Raw genomic sequence first — 16456 nt, forward strand, 5'->3', positions numbered from 1 at the left:
GCCGCCCGCGGGGAGGTGGTGGAAGCGTCAGCGGGACATCCCTGTTTTCTTCCGAAAGGGTGCTGGGGGCTGACTGGGAAGGGGGGCGGGTAAAAGGAAGGCAGAAAAAGAACGGGAAAGAGGAAAAGTTGTGCTCCCCCCCACCCCGCCCTCTCGTTCCGAGTGTGCGTTGTGTGAGGTCTCCTCAGGAGCTCAGGTGCGGGGAGGCTTTGCAGGTGCCGCGAGCTGCGTTCTAAACCTGGGAATTTTTATGATGCAGAAGCGTTAAGTAGTTCTTGGAAGTGAAGTGAAGTTGTATTTGTAAATGTTGCTATTTGTAAAGGCCATCCTGGTCAACAGTGCCTTCAAAGCATATGTCATCAGAGGCTTAACTGAACTCCTGGTCCTTCCAGGGTCACTTGGAGTCCTGAGTGTATATCTTTTTTTTCTGTTTTAGCCGAGTTAGTGCAAGGCTTGAACTCCACAGACCCAGCTGTCAAGGAAAAAACCGTTGCTGAAACAGAGAAAAGACTCCATGATCAAGAAAATAGCAAGGAGGAAGAAAGCAAGACTGTGGTGAACAGAACAGTCATCAACACACACGCTTCTGTAAGAGGTTTTCCCTTTGAAGTTAAAGCTGTGTGCAGTTTAGGTCTCTTAAATAATACTAATTCGTAGTCCTTGCCCAGGAGAAAAAAATCTTGAACAACACTTACAAGTATGTTCTGAATGTGACTTTATTTTTTCACTAGTCATCTTATTGGGAGGTACTTGATGTCTTTGTCTTAAGACTACTTGTAACACAGAATTGAGTTTATCCAAGTTGTATATAAGCACTGAGATGCCGTAGCTTGTAGCTTTTACCTGCGCTTCAGGAACTTGAGCAAAACTAGTTGAAGGCACAAGAATCTCTTCGCTAATTTCATTACGCTTTGAGTCCTTCAGTAGGATTTGGAGTTCTGTGACGTGCCTCATTACCAGAAAGCTTCCATTTGTATCGTTAATGTAAAAAATAACTAAGTCCTTACCATCCTTTGGTTAAGTGTCATTTTGATCTTCCCGGTATGTGTCAGTCTGGATATTTCAGAGGCCCTGTGGCTTTGAACAACTTAACCGAGTGTTCCTTTGCTGCTATGGGTTGTACTAAAATGTCTGTATGTGTAGTGTACATGCATGTGCTGTGTTTCTCTTTTTTTAGGACATGGCAAATGCAGAGGCAGTGAATGCAGGTAGGACAGTGCTCCCTCTAGTATTTAGCATCTCTTCAATCTGTTTTAGCAGAGATGGAGTAAGGATTGCTGTTACTTCCTGCACGACCTAATTCCACTACTGCCACAGGCAAAGCAAACTTTTCTAGTGACTTTAGTCAAAATTCAGTCAGATCTAGGAACACACTCAAGGGTCTTACCAGTATGGCTGTACTTATTCATAGGTAGGAAGCTTGTTGGTGTAGCTTGTTATCATATTCTGTCCTCTCATTTAAAAAGTTAGCTTTCTGAATTTAAAAGGACACAAGTTTATCTCTAGAGATTAGATACTTTAAGGCAGGTATGCAAATCCTGAGTGGTAGCACAGTCTTTACGTGTAATAGCTTGTCATTCGTGTTCCAGTTTAATTGTCGAAATATCCCCTTAATATTTTCTTTGGAGAGAAATGACTCAGAGATACCTTAGAAATGACTTTTTTAAGCTGTAGATTGATTTTAGCAAAGCTTGCTCCTTTTTTTCTTTTTTCTTTTTTTCTTTTTAAAAAAAAAACACCAACTAACTGAAATGCCACCAACTCTCCTGGCTCAAAGATGGCTTTCTGGCAATTTTGGAAAAGGATGCAAAAGAACGAGCTAAACGAAGGAAGAGAAATGAACGCTTAGCAAATGGTAATTGCTAAAGGCTTTTCTAGCTAATGTCTTCTCAAACTACCCAGGCTGATTTAAGAGGCTGTCGAGCTACTCTGTTATTGCCATTCTTATGCACACTGAGACAGTGCTTCGGTTATCTGAGACACAGCATTGGTTAGCTGTATATAACAGGGTTATATACTTGCAGAGTTCGCCACCCGTTCTTTTCCATACTGTCCTCTTTATGATAAGGGTTTGGGATGGAGGGAGGGAGTTAGAGTATTTGAGAGCTGGGCTGGGCGAAGAGAAACACTCAGTTTTCCCGCGGAAAGAGAGATGGGGATCATGTGCACTGAATAGCTCAGAAGCCCCCTGCAAATCATGGCTAATGAAGACAGCTGCAGTGGAGCTGGACTGGAATTTTGATGATTATTGCAACCGGAGAATATGGCCTCTGTTTCCTCCATCCCCGTTTGGGGAAATAAAAAACAAATGTTTGTGTAAATGCCTGTATGTTCTTTTGCAGCTCTGAAAGAGAAGGGAAACGATGCCTTCAGGAAAGGAGACTATGTCATAGCCATTCAGAGATACACTGAAGGTCTGGAAAAACTGAAAGACAAGCAGGAGCTTTACACAAACAGAGCACAGGTCAGCACGTGGAAATGAGCTACCACTAGGCTGCTTTTAGTGTTACTTTGCCAGGATACAACCCAAAAAGGATTGTTCCATTGCCTAAATGTCATAAAAGGTGACATACATTGCATTACAGAGGAGCTTAAAAAAGGGAGCAAGCAATTTTTCTTGGCTGTCCTCCACTGCCAGGAATTAATGAGTTCTGTTTACTGTGGCTAGAAGTTAACAGCGAGGCAGTGCAGACTAAAGGTTTTAATCGTTTTACAAACTTAATGAAAGAGTTGCCAAAGAAGATCATTAGAGGTGTAAATTCTTCCCTCTTGATCTGATGGGTTTGAATCCCTGGGAGGCTTTTGTCCTGCTGTGGCTAGTCCTTCTTGAGAGAGCGTTTATGTCTCCTCCGTCTTTGATGTGGCACAGGTTAACCTTTGCTCCCCCAGAATAAGTGGAAAAAAAGCATTCTAGTTCATAGTTTTATTTAAACGCACTGGGTTTTTTTAAATTATTTTTTAGGGATCACTTTTATAACTGTTGAATAACATTTGCTTTGCGTTCTCCACTTGCCTTGTATAATCCATATGTGCGTATTGATTTTTTTTTATTAAATTTATTCTAAATTATGCACTCCAAGGAGATGGAAGACAAATTAGGAAACAGCTGGTAATTGTCCTGCAAAATCAATGGCCAGGCAAATCGACAGTCTTTTTTTTTTTTTTTTAATTGGCTAACGTTTGTATAATAGTTAGTGGAAGTTGTTTGAAGTATTCTAATTCTTCTGCCTGGACTCTCTTGATTTTATGTCAGGCCTACCTGAAGATGCAGGAGTATGAAAAAGCCATTGATGACTGTGAATGGGCATTAAAGGTAACTTCAGTATTCTGTCTTTTATGATCAGGTCAAGTGCTCCTGGAAGGCGGGTTTCTGTGTAACTGCTGATACGGAGACAACTTGCTAATGGAAATGAAAGAATGTGGTGGTGGTGCACAGATGCCTGCATCCTGATTTAACTTGAGCAGTATAAAGCAGTTAATATTTCAGCGCTGCCTGTGTGCAGAATCTTTCCTAGCTCTTCAGAGCTTTAAATTAAAAAGTTTGTTATAAGTGATAACAAGCTATTAACTGCACACATTGGCACACAATATCTTCCCCATCCTTCTAAAAAGGGAAAAAGGATTCTTTAAGCTTACAAAGATCAGATCTGTTGGGAAAGGCAAAGATTATCTAAAATGCTCAAGAGTTGAATTCAAATTCAGTTGTGTTACATCACTGATGCTTGTGACCAGTGATGCCCACAATTAACAGATTATTAATAATATTGGCAGCATCATTTACGGAAATCAATATTTTTGAAACATAATTGAACTGGAATAGATTACCTAATCTCTTACTGTTGAGCTTTATTTTTTTTTTTTTTACGCACAGCTAATGAAAATTAGTGCTTATTTCATTCCTGGCAAAACTAATCAAAAGACATACGGAAATTCTGTTGTTGTGGAAGTTCTGTGGTTATAGACTTGTTGATGCACGCCTTAACATTACCTAATTGTATGACAGTCTGTATTGCCAGAAGTGCAGTTTTCTGGGAAGGATATGAGCACCAGCTGCTTTTCACTTTGAACCAGACCGAAGCCTGAGTTCCTTGTATAGGGAAGGAAAGTTAGTATCTGGAGGTAATAACTCAGCATATAAACTTTAGATGCCTCTAGTAGATGGTATGAATATTCTCTTCTGTGCTTACAGTTACTGCAGTCAGCTGTAACTATTAATCAGAAGGCTGGAAAAAATATTTAAAGACTAAAATTTCTAAACACGTAATTCCTTTTTTAACACAGTGCAATGAAAAATGTATTAAAGCCTATTTTATCATGGGGAAGGCTCACCTGGCACTTAAGCACTACAGTGAGGTAAGTTGACTAAATCTTGTGGCCATGGGACCACGTTTTGTGCTGCTTTTGACGTGATGTTGTGGGTGAGAGGGAGAAATTTGTGATCCTAAGAACTGGACAAATGAAAGTATGTTGAGCCTTTAGACTTGAGTGAAGTTTTCTGTGCTTTGCAAAGACTAATAATTCTAAAATCAAGTTTTCTTTCCACATATTAGTTAAATAGTTTGTATCCTTTAGAACAACGTGTGGAAGGATGCTTCTGTGTAGCTGTGTCAATTTCTACTCTAATCGACCTCAAAAGAATGAGAGAATTTCCTGTTTGGTATACATGGTTTATCTGGTGAGAATTTGTCACCGCTTGGCTGTCACACACCAAGACAGCAAGCTTTGCTCTGGTGCTGTGAGGCTTCATTCTAGACTGGGTGAGTGTTCGGAGAGTCTGCAAGGATTGTGTATATGCTGCAGAAAATCCTGTGTTTGGCACTTCTGTTGAAGTGATTCAGGACTGATATTAGCGGTGTGTGCTCAGGGAAGTGGTAGTGCTGGAAGTGCCGTATTTCAGCTTGGGTAAGGATCAGAAGGAAGGAGCAGCATCCGTGTCAGGTACTGCAGAGTCTTGTGATTGCAGCCTACTAGCAGGGACTGCATTTCCTCCAAAGAGACAATTGAGTAAAATGTATTTCATTTTTTAATCCTAAATTGCTCGGTGCATTGGGTGTTATTAAACTGTTGCTGCATATAACTAAGAAATGATGACATCACCCGTGGATGAGAAAAATCTATGGAATTCAAGTTCAGTGAACTACTAAGAGTAAAGATGCTAGTGAGAGTGATATCTCCCCTCCCCCCCAAGATCTCAGTGAAATGCATGCCAAACAAAAGAATTAATTCTGCATATTTTTTTCCTACCAGTACATTCCTAGGTTTGTACTTGAAATTTTCATTTTAATTTGAAATAGCAGGCAGATGTAGGAACTGAGAATAATATTCAACTTGCACTTTTCATTATGAAAGTTTTGACTTGCGTGTCTCCACAATTACTGTTTTTTCACACTGTGGCCCAAGAACTTCTGAGTTTAAACTGGATGACTCTGACTAAGATATAGTTTTTATCATCTTCGCATTTTCATTTTAAATTGAGGGCCTAATTCTTTTCTCTTTGAAGTCCAGGCAGTGTTATGAGAAGATCTTAGAAACTGATCCCCAAAAGGAGAGCCTATTTAAAGGTAAGACATGAAAATTTTTACACTCCTGTCCCTTGTTTTCTGACCAAGATGGAACTTAATGGACACCACTCTTCTGCTCTTCAGAACTTTTGATGGAGTCTTTTCATGTAGCTGTTGTTTCTGATTGTTTCTTCTTGAAGCTCTGTTCCACTCACCAGAGCCGTGGCTCATTCTGTATGTCTGTATGTATAAGGTAGTGCGCACTCTCTGTCATGAAGTTTACTTCATTTTTCTACTTGAAACTTGACCAAATCAAAACATTTAACTGACATGCTTTGTTTTCTTTTGATTTCCAAGATTGTATGAATGAGGTAAACTTGGAGGAAAAAAGAATGAAAGACGAAGAGAGAGCAATGAAGGAACTTCAGTCTGGAGAGCTTGCTGCTCTGTCCGTAAAAGAACTGCTGCAGAAACTTGAAAGGCCTGACCAGAATATCCTCTACTATACAGGAGGGATCAGACTTTTGACAGGAGCCATGAAAGACTGTAAGTATTTGATGCAAAGGTGGTTGATCATGGGAGATGTAATCTAAGTAGATGAATACAAGTGGAATAGCTTTTAAAGGAACGGAAAAATTATTCCTATATTTAAAACAGAAAATCAGCAGTGTTTGATATTTCAAAATTTATGACCAGTAGATTTTTACATGCACTTTTTTAGAACTAGAGCGATGTTGTAGCTGAGCTGTGAAGACTTCTTACAGATTTGGGTCTCTTCAGAAGCATTTCGTTTATTTTGAAATATTTGTGATTCTTTGTTAAAGCATATTGATTTGCAAAGCCAGTGTCATGTTTCAGTCTTCCTAAAAAGCCTTTAACTTAAAATCAATTGTTCTTTACAGCACCGGGCATGACTTAGAGTAGTTTTCAGCTTCAAAGCTGTTTCTGCTTCAAGTAGCATTCTTGGAATTTTTCCCCTCTTTTACCGATGTTCTTTCCCCGAAGCTGTTGATGCAGTGACCTTCTCTTTTAACACTGTGTTATAGGAGAGCAGGAGTCTGCCTTCACAATGATACATCAGCCAGGTGATCATAGAGCTGATTTGTTTCTCTCTGAACTTTTCAGGCACTGAGCAAACTTTATTTAGAACAAACAATGGATTCAGTATCCTCAAAGACAACGACATTGTAAGACGGTAAGAGCTCTCCAAAGGAAAACAGTAGGGTGTTAACAGCATGAGGAAATGAAAATATTGTTTTCAGGAAAGACAATCGCCTCTTGAAATGCAGATGAAATGATCAAAAGATAATGTAATAACAGATTTTAATGTCTGAATGGACGGACATATCTGACTTCTATACAAACAGTGCTCTCTTAGATGCAGTGAACAGAATGAGTGAATTTCTGCTTCTGTCTTCTATTTCTGTACAGTTATCCTATCTCTCATGGTGAGAGCAGGTTTGCAAAAAAATTAATATCAAAGAAAATCTGAAAGCATTAAATGTTGCTTTAAATATACCTGGCTAAACTCCTTGATGCTATTAATTGCCATCGGTAAATATTTGACCATATAGTTCTTTAATATAACCTGCAAAACTCTTCTCTCTATTTTCTGCTGTTTTATTTTCTTCCCTGCCAGTATATTGCATTTCAGTAATCAAGAAACAAATCTGATTAATATTAATCTGTATTGCTTTATAAACTTTGTCTTTAGAGGGATTTCTTGTCTGAATGTGTATTTGTCAGGTTCAGACAGATAATGGAAACAAGTAAAACGTGCAAAAGATGCGGTTTGAAAATTTTGCACGATTGGCTTGGTTCAGAACAGCGTGATGTGGTTGAACAGGGCAGAAGAGCTATTCTTTAAGGTTATCAATGGGACTGCAGCACAGAGACTTCTTCAGGGTTCGTCAGTATTTTGGGTGTTGGCTGTAAATAGACTTAAGAGATGAAGCACTTCCAAATTTGCAGGAAGTTGTTACGCCCCGGCTATTCACAACTATCTCAGAGCAGAACTGAATTTATCACCTGTATTGTAATGCTGTGTGTAATGCTCGTATAGGGTCCGTGTGTGTTTAGGGCAGAGTAGAGCTAGTAGATCACAAATCTGGTCTCGGAGGAGATCTTCTGGAAAACAAGTCTGATAGTCCTAAAAACGTTTAACCGATGAACTGGGTTTAGAGCTTAAGTGTTCATGTGGCAGATCGTCCTCTCTGTGGGGCTTCACTGATTTCCCTAGCCAAAGAGCTAATTGGTTGATCTCTCCTTTGCTCTTTTTACAAACTAATGTTTCTAATTTAGGGGCTTCTGTGCAGAAAGAAAAAACACTGCTGAAGTGGACCTGTCAGTTTCTCTTCTCTTCCTTTGGCAAGCTGTCTGCACTGGGAATGGTAAAACTATGTAATCAACATTAATCATTGTTAATGTGCTGTTAATATGGCACTTACTGTGTCTCAAATTGTTGTTTGGCATGAACATCACTTTCCCTGAGCACTTGGGTCTAGACCTTATTGTAAACCAAGTTGTGCAGGTCAAATGCAGGCGTTGGAGGTATACTGCTAGCAGCAACCACAATTTTGGCAGTTCTGTGCATCATGAGATGAAATTTCCAGTCTTTCTGTGAGCATTTCAAACCTACTGAAGGAGTGGAAAGTAAATTTCCTGTGACTGCTGCTGTTAAGATAATATCATTTGTATATTTTTGTCTTTTTTAAGCAGTTATACCAGCAAAAAGTGGAGTTTTATAGAAGTGCCATTAGAGAAGGCTGAATGCCTTTAGCGTTCAGTCAGTAGCCATTGGGCAGGTAGCCCTAGTCTCTGTTTCTAAGGAGTATACACCTAGATGGGAAATGGGCTGTGGTGGTGGTGGGTGGGGAAGTGGTACAGAGTGCCACGCAAGGAGAATACGGAATGCTTGGTGGCAGTGTCTGTGTTGATTTGTGTATCACAGGATCCAGCTGATGCCCAAGAGAATATTCATGCTGCAAGGCAAGGGGAAAACCTGTTTTATATTCCGCCTATAGGGAGTTAGCAGTAAATACAGACAAACGTGCAGGCTTGTGTAGCTTACATGTTTGTGCCTGGCAGGGCAGTGTGCTACTGTGCCTGAACAGCCTGGACCCTAGCAGTTTGCAGGCAGCTGATGAAGTGGGAATGGCTTCATGCTCGTGATTCTGGTGTCTCTTTGCTTGAACAAAAGTTTGGTGCCTGAGGAGCTAGTGCGTTGCTAGTGCGAGCAGAAATTCAAACACCAGTGTATGTGTTGAACTATGGAGCCAAGGGAAGATTGGTGGGTGTTCTGCCTTACTACTGCTCTGCAGAAGTATTAGGCAAGATGAACACATCAGAGTGAATGAGCACATTAGTGGATGAAATAAAGACGTTCAACTTCTTAGTTTAGCACCTGGCGGGGAAACAAGTAGTAAACGTAGAATATAAAAAGTAAGTATAAGAATAATGCGGATGCCATTGTCGGTGACATTGCTTTTAAATCTTTTCTTTTTTCAGAAGAAAATCAGCGTCTTCTATTGACTTGCCCTGATGTGAATGCACAGCTGCCAAAACTGCTTTCTTCTGGGGTACCGGAGATCCAAAAGGAGACATTGGCACTAATCTCTCTTTACTCGGAGAATGAGAACGGGAGGAGACTGCTGGTCAGGCACCAGGACCTAACCAAGTAATACATGCTACTATACCTCGGACAAATTTCCTTAATGCCTGGGTTCAAGGATGTTCAAAACTCATTCCCCTAGCACCGAGGTGACAGGCTTTCTGAAAGGAACATAATGGTATTGAGGCGTCTCAATTGAGGGATACGTGGGCCTAGTTAAGCAGAAGTAAAAGTTAGGTGTGTGGGGGAAAACTTCAATAAACTTTGTATCTGAAGATGTCTGTGAAACTAAGTAGAAAGGGCTTATTCTTGAGGACGTTCGTGTAATTTTGAGGTACGGTTACCTTATTTTTTAAACCATTAAGTGTGTGTTTGTTTAGCACTCAATCAGAAGCTTACACTATTGTCCCTCAATAGCTCATCATTTCAAGCTGCGACTCTCTCCTCATTTGATGATTGGTATTTAAGATTATTCAGTGTTGCTATGACTTGCTGAGTGGGGAACAAAACAACAGTCTATTACCTTTATCCTACTGTCCCGCTATTTCCTTCTAGAGTTAAGCAGAGGAGAAATTTTAATTTCCTAGTTTGCACTACATGGTTTGAAGTAGCAGATGAACAGAAAAGATTCTCCAACAGTTCTATACTGTTCACTGTATGATATACAACATTAATCCAGAGACATTTTTCCTTGGAAGAAAGGGTAAAGAAATGAGCCACATCTGAGAGGATGCTTAAAAAAGGCACATGATATTTCAAAGCCATAGTAATATTAGGAGCCTAAAAAAATCTTCTGTTAGCTTCTGAAAGAGATCCTGGGCCTGATTGCTTGAGAGGAGTTAGGATGTTCAGAAGGTAAAGTCGCAGATATTGATATTCTCAGCATTTGGGCTCACCATCAAAAAGACATGAGACTCTAGGTTCTTTTAGTGTGCTACAAAGTTGGAGATGAGAATTTCAGGTCAGTAGAGGAGCAGGTGGAAACCCCAGCACATGTCTTCAGGCGACTTATTGTTCGGCAGAGCTTATGGGTTCACAATCTGAAGTCCTGTGAACTGTATGCAGTTCAAATCTCTCACAGCTGCAAGCGCACGCTATTCCAAAAGCTCAAAAGGTGAATGGTATGATGCTCTTTTTGTGCAGCCAGGAGATAAATTTTTCTTTGTTACTATAAAGCTTTTTAGTTAAACCCCTCCAATGACTGTTGGGTTTGCTCAGCAGGTCCTTTTAAGCCATGCAAGCATCAACACTGACTTTCCCTGCAGGCCTTTACAGTCTGCTGAAGCTGTTCAGTACCAGGCTGTGCTGATGGTGTTCTCGGTCTTGACTGTTACACTCTACTTGTCTGTCCCTAAGATGTTTGCCAGCAGCAAAGCAGCTTAGTTTCAAATGTCTGTGAAGCTTACATGCTGATGAAATGTTCTAATGCTGACAGAAATTGGTACATGGGTTAAAATCATTCTACTTATGCAAAGAGAGACAGTATTTTGAGAGAATCTAGTGCCAAAACGTTGTTCTAATGGCAGTTAGGTGACTGAGTATGTTTGGAGGGCCTAATATATCCAGCTTGGTCAGAACTCTAAGGAGTCTAAGATCATAAATTGTATTGGTGCAATTAAAATACAATTTTGATCTCTAATCATTAAACCAAAGCTGACATAATTTATTTTTTTAATAACAGATGGCTGCAGATTCTGATGACCTTTGTGAACAGCAGCGATGCCAGGGCTAGCAGTGCCATGAACATACTATCTGATTTAAATGTAGAGGAAAGGTAACTTGCATTTCTTCATTCATTTTTATGAAGTTCTGCTTTGAATTGTACTATATAAGCTAGTGATGGAGGTTCTTGGCCTTCTTTGCCGTGAGGGTACATCGCTGACTGATGTTTACCTTGTCTATTTGTTGCTGTTGTGTTGCCTTTATCTGTGACTAAAGCTGTAAGTGTCTAAATATGCCTTGCTTTATCCCCCAACAGGTTCAAAATCCAGTCTCGTGCCCTGCTTTCCACAGATGTTCTACCTTTATTCACCCAGTTGCTGGTATGAAAGATCTCGGTTTCTATATTTCTGATTTACTTTTGCGTAATATGTCTTATGATGTGACTCTTTCCAGTTTTACAGCCAGTTTTTCCTAGATAGAACCCCTCTGTGGGTAGAACTACAGTAGTTACTGTGTCTCTAGTTCTGTAGGCCTAAGAAATCAAGTTTTGTTACATGCTTTTCTCGGGGAAACGTTCTCAGTTTCCAGTACTTAGTGCTTTGTTTCTGCACATTACTAGTTTTATATTCAGTAAAAGCTCTGGACTTGGTTGCAGGTTCCCATTGGTAGCCTTTGAGGCCAAGATTTCACCCTCAGCTTTGTTACGCTCTTCTTAATGTGACTTTAATCCACTGTCAACAACTGGTTGTATCTTGGATAGCGGCTTTTTCTGTTTCTTTCTAATCTGAGAAATCAGAATTAAGAGATGACATTAGATCACAAGGTAAAGATGGTTAGTGGTTCAGATCCCTTTCCTGGTTATCATTTATTTAAACCGCAAGCGTACAATACTGTTGGTACAGAAACCTATCCTCAGGAAGAGGGAAGATGATAGGGAAGATTGGTTCTGTTGCAGAACGGCAGATACAGCTGGAAAGTATAATACTTCCACTTCTCCAAACAAGCACCGAGACAATGCAATAATTACAGCATTTTTACATCGCTTGTTGCTCTCTCCTTTGAATATACCTTGCTGGAATTACAACTGCAGCAGAGGCTGTTCTGTTCTGTGACTTAAGTAAGTGATAGCAGGAAATACTCACAGTCTGAGCTTAGGGACCACAGAATCCAGTCACTTTTTCCCAAGATTCTTTGAAGTGTCATCAGGAGATTCATTGTGAAGACAATGGTGACTTGCAAACTTTGGACAGTTGGGATTTAACATAGGTGAGAGAGATTCTGGAATCCCATTTTCTATTGCCAGAGGGATAGGAAGACCTGTTTGTTATTTCCTTGTTATTTGTTGTTAATTTGTTATTCCACTCTTCTGTTTTTAGACCTCTGCCAAGCTGGTGAACCAGGCAGCCCTGGCCCGTTGCATTGGCATCATGGGGAATCTGTGTGGGGATGTAGCCATTCGAATGCAGATGGCCGAGTGCAAAGAGTGCTGGCAGGCCTGCTTAAAGCTTGTGGTAAGGAAACTCGACGACTCCATAGAATAGTGTTTTCAGCCCTGCCTCCTGTGGAAGTGGCACTTGTGTGATCTTGTCTGTCTGTCTTCACTAGTAGCTCTGAACCCTTGACTGTGATCTTTCAAATCCGGTAGTCGGATAAAGGTCTCAAAGCGGTCCATTGTCCAACATTGTAAGTTGTGGATCGATAGATGGGTGGGGCAGAGCGAGTCGTCCCTTATTGTAAGTGTCCCCTTTCAGGGTAAGGATGCAGTATGAACTCAGTCCTCCGAAACTAAAGATTTCAGAGAGTAGGAAAGGATCTCTTTAACCACCTAAACATCAGAAGTTTGGAGTGTGCAGTTCTAGATACCAAAGTGAAACCAACGCAAGAATGAATCTGTATCAAAAAGGTATCATTAGCTCTGGTGCTCACAGGACACTTTCTTCCTTCTGAGTTCATGGTGCATCAGGGGAACGCCGAGGCACCATGTAAGCAAGCACGCGAAGACTGAGGAATTGAATGTTCTGAACCTCTGAATCAATTGCACTTTTCTCTCCTTTGTGCACAGGATGAATGCTTCGATGTCAGCACACCCAAATACCAGGAGTGCTTGTTTGCAGTGCTGGGCCTAATGATGAACTTACTGCTTGAATCGAACGTGATCATCCAGGTATACAAGATCTGTGAACATTGTTTGGTAGGGTTCTTCTTATAATGGCTTCCTTAGAGATTCGGAATTGCTTGAGCAGTTAGAGCATCCTCCTTCCTTGTCACTGTAAGTGGGCCTAATACAAGTGACTGAAGTTGTACCAGAACATCCGAACAGAACAGGTGAGGCAACGACCGTGGAGTATTGTGAACCTTCCAGTCTGTACAGGGAAAAAGAACTTGACTGCGTTAGATGGATTTGGAGCCCTCTTCCACATCAAGCATACTGAAGCACTTAAAAGCTGCCAGCCTTGGATTTTGCCGGTGTTCAGTTAACTTTTAACTTTTATTGGTGTTTAAGGTTATCGTTAAGGGTACTTGACAATTTAAGTAAGCTAAAGATTGAAAAAATTTACAAAATTTTGTCCTCTACCACCACCATCTATATACACGCATTTATGAGAAAAAGTGTAAAGCGCATATAGTACCTTTCCATAGTGGCATAAATGTTTTGTTTGGCATCAGTCTCCAATTATGGGGTATTCTTAGATGCTTGGCACATTCCAAAACTATTTAAAACTAAGGATTCCGTCAAGAAAGAATTTCTGAAGCTACATCTGGGTGCCAAAATGTTAGTAACTTACCACCACGTGTGCCCTGATCTCCGTTGGATTCTTTGTTGTACTTTGTGTATTAACCCATTTCTGCTCTAACTCTTCCCACCAATCAGCTGGACCTGAGTTTTTCACATTGTTGTTTCAGCACTTTGCTGTGGACATAAGTGGCAGGTGCATGTCTCTCCTCCGGGAAAAGGATGGAAGGATTGTGACAGTAAGTGGGATATCTAGGGGCTAATGAAAGATTCTATTAACTGACCTGATCTGAACGCTTTGGTGCAAACTGCTGCCCTGTGCAAGTCTCCACGTTAGGCTTTGAAGCCTACAACATTCATAATTATTAGTAGTAAAGAAATAACATAACACTTAGATTATTCAGGTTTTTGTATTGTCTCTTGCAAGAGGTTCTCGGTGTTCTCTTGAAATCTACTTAATAGAAGCTGTTACAAATCATTTCATCCTTAGGATGGTTTTCAATACGAAACTCTTAAAGAAATCAATTTAGGAGCAAAGGAGCAAGAACAATTTGGGTGTTTAGCAGCTGTTGCTTTTTACAATTCTTGTAAGTGAATCATTCCTAGGAGATTGTACTCCTGTTAATGATGTGTAACTGCCACAGATAGCTGTTACTCAAGGCAAATGGATAGTAGCAGATGTGGACTCAAAGTCCGTTCACCTCTCTGAACTCGCAGGAATTGTTCTGGTCTGTTTTACTTGACTCAATACCAGCACTGCTGGGCTGGTTTCTACTAGCGATTTGTTTCAATAAATAAACATACAGGGAGTTGTCCTGATCTCGGTCTGGTCTTACCTCTCTCTACACTGAGACTTTAAAAACTGTGCTGAGTTCAGTTTCCAGTAAGCAATAAAAAAGCCATGTCCTAAAGACGTTCTTCAATATATTTCTAAAATTTTTCTCCTTTTATCACTTTAATTACTTTGGTTTTATTCTGCCACCTGCAAAAACAAAATAATTTGGAAGCCCCTTTAAAGTTGTTGGGACAAATGAACTTTTTTTTCCTCTCTCTCACTGTTTTCTACTTAGAGAGCCATTGGAGTGCTAAGTCGCATCCTGCCAGTGTCCTCCTCCGCGGTAGAAGAAGTAGTGAAAGGAGGGGTGGTGAAGAAAATGATCAAATTCTTGAAAGTAAATTAATTTAACAAAATTCACATTATTTCTGCATGTATTGTCCCTTAAGAAAACTATAGTTGCTCCTGTGTTTAGCCTGCTTTCCCTAGGAGAAAGGCCTGTGCAGTTACTCTGGCTGCATGTGTCCGCATCTGTGTTGTCCATTGTAACAGTGCTCCTAAGTTGCATTTCAAGCTAGGTGGCCAGTTTGGAGACTAGACTGCCGCCTTAGTCTGGTTCATAGCCCACGTTTTTCAGTTGTTTCCGTGTGAGCCAGATGGCTGTGCACAGCTCTACTTGCGAAGACCTGCAAATTCAAGATTCCACTACTGCAGGCCCAGTTGGAGGGTTAAAGCTTAAAATTGGTGCGATCTAATTTGGACCACTGGAAAGGGCTCCATTGCTTTTCACTGATCAGCGAGTGCCGAATCAAGCTTGGGAGTAATTTTCCCCTAATATATGCATATGTAAATTTGTAGACACTGCTTTGCTGTATATCGATGTATTTAGCAGAATGTGTATCCACCCAGCCTGATGCATATTCTACAGATTTGCTATGATGCAGATAAAACTAGTCCAGAAAAAGGTTGTGGCACTCAGCTGGACTCTTGTAAGTCACAAGTGTCAGAGGAGTTAATAGTTTGAAAGGAACTGGGCTCCAGAGATTCAGGGAGTTTTGTATGTTCCTTGTTGGCAGGTGAGAGATGGTTCTTCTGTCAGTTTCAGCCTGTGTTTATCTGGAGAGATACACTCTACAAAGGTCTTAGCTTGGTATTTGAGTTTAGGCATAAGCAATAGCTAACTATCTCCGTGGTGCCCTAAGCTATTCTGTAACCTTGAGTAAGTTGGGGTATGAACTGCATGCTTGTTAATGTATGCTTTATTCTAATCAAATCTAGGCTGGAGGACAGATCACATCCAATTACAGTATAAGGACCCTTTCCATCTGCACCAGAAGTAATAGACAAGCTCAAGAAGATCTAGTGAAGTCAGATAAAAGTAAGTGACAACTTCACTACTCTACTAGAGACTGAATGCAGAGATGTAATCTCAGTATCGTCCAGTTACTTTCTTCCACTCTAGAACAGAACTGAACACTGAATTTTACCCTTGCGACACTCTAGCTGTGTTTTCTGAGTAATGTGCCCTTTTGCCTCTTGAAATAGCGTTTAATGAGCCTTAGCTCTCTGCGTGGATGGAAACAGGCACATCGGATAATGACCCTCAGTTAGAGAAACTGCACTTTAGGAAAATAGCTTGATAAGCTTTTTCAGCACCAGAAGTATGTATATCTTGGAAAAAGTGCTTATGAACTGTAACTGAATTAGGTTGTATTTCCTGAAAGTAGTGGCTAAAATAATAAACTTCGTTTAGACACCTGATTTCCAGAGGCTGAGGCTGTTGACATTTTCCTTCAGTTTACATGTGGATATTTGGCCTGGGATTAAACGGAAATAGGTGTGGAGACAGAGTCGTGATATCAGACCAGGTGTCTTAGGATATTTTTGAGTATATTTGCTCTAGTCGTGTGGTATAACACTACTTAGATTGCTTTAAATCCAGGTTCAATTAATGCTAATGTAACTACAACAGAGAATATTTAAGTGATATCTAAATGGTTGAACCTGTCAAGAAACTGTCAGCTCCTGTAGTTCAACTTCAACCCTAAGGTTTTCCACTCATTAAAAGCCTTTCAGAGCATCATCTTCCTTTTGTACACCCCATTTTAGTTTCACTGTCATCAGATAAAGCTTTCATTTCCTCAAATCAGGGAGAAAACTTCCCTCTCACTCTT

General features: G+C 40.4%; 1 protein-coding gene across 1 annotated transcript in view; it reads left to right on the forward strand.

The window, feature by feature from the left end:
- The window catches only part of TTC12 (tetratricopeptide repeat domain 12), a 24964-nt gene that overhangs the window by 6612 nt on the left and 1896 nt on the right, over nucleotides 1-16456 (forward strand). Inside the window, exons 2-19 of the mRNA XM_009882478.1 lie at nucleotides 437-582; nucleotides 1178-1208; nucleotides 1778-1855; nucleotides 2343-2464; nucleotides 3254-3313; nucleotides 4282-4353; nucleotides 5501-5561; nucleotides 5859-6047; nucleotides 6627-6696; nucleotides 7803-7891; nucleotides 9009-9177; nucleotides 10793-10885; nucleotides 11090-11153; nucleotides 12150-12284; nucleotides 12836-12937; nucleotides 13678-13746; nucleotides 14578-14679; nucleotides 15561-15660. Coding sequence (XP_009880780.1) covers nucleotides 437-582; nucleotides 1178-1208; nucleotides 1778-1855; nucleotides 2343-2464; nucleotides 3254-3313; nucleotides 4282-4353; nucleotides 5501-5561; nucleotides 5859-6047; nucleotides 6627-6696; nucleotides 7803-7891; nucleotides 9009-9177; nucleotides 10793-10885; nucleotides 11090-11153; nucleotides 12150-12284; nucleotides 12836-12937; nucleotides 13678-13746; nucleotides 14578-14679; nucleotides 15561-15660 — 1752 coding nt within the window. The remainder of the gene's footprint in view (nucleotides 1-436; nucleotides 583-1177; nucleotides 1209-1777; nucleotides 1856-2342; nucleotides 2465-3253; nucleotides 3314-4281; nucleotides 4354-5500; nucleotides 5562-5858; nucleotides 6048-6626; nucleotides 6697-7802; nucleotides 7892-9008; nucleotides 9178-10792; nucleotides 10886-11089; nucleotides 11154-12149; nucleotides 12285-12835; nucleotides 12938-13677; nucleotides 13747-14577; nucleotides 14680-15560; nucleotides 15661-16456) is intronic.

The sequence above is a fragment of the Charadrius vociferus genome, unplaced genomic scaffold (assembly GCF_000708025.1).
Source record: "Charadrius vociferus isolate BGI_N301 unplaced genomic scaffold, ASM70802v2 scaffold1413, whole genome shotgun sequence".
In the NCBI taxonomy this organism is placed as follows: domain Eukaryota; kingdom Metazoa; phylum Chordata; class Aves; order Charadriiformes; family Charadriidae; genus Charadrius; species Charadrius vociferus.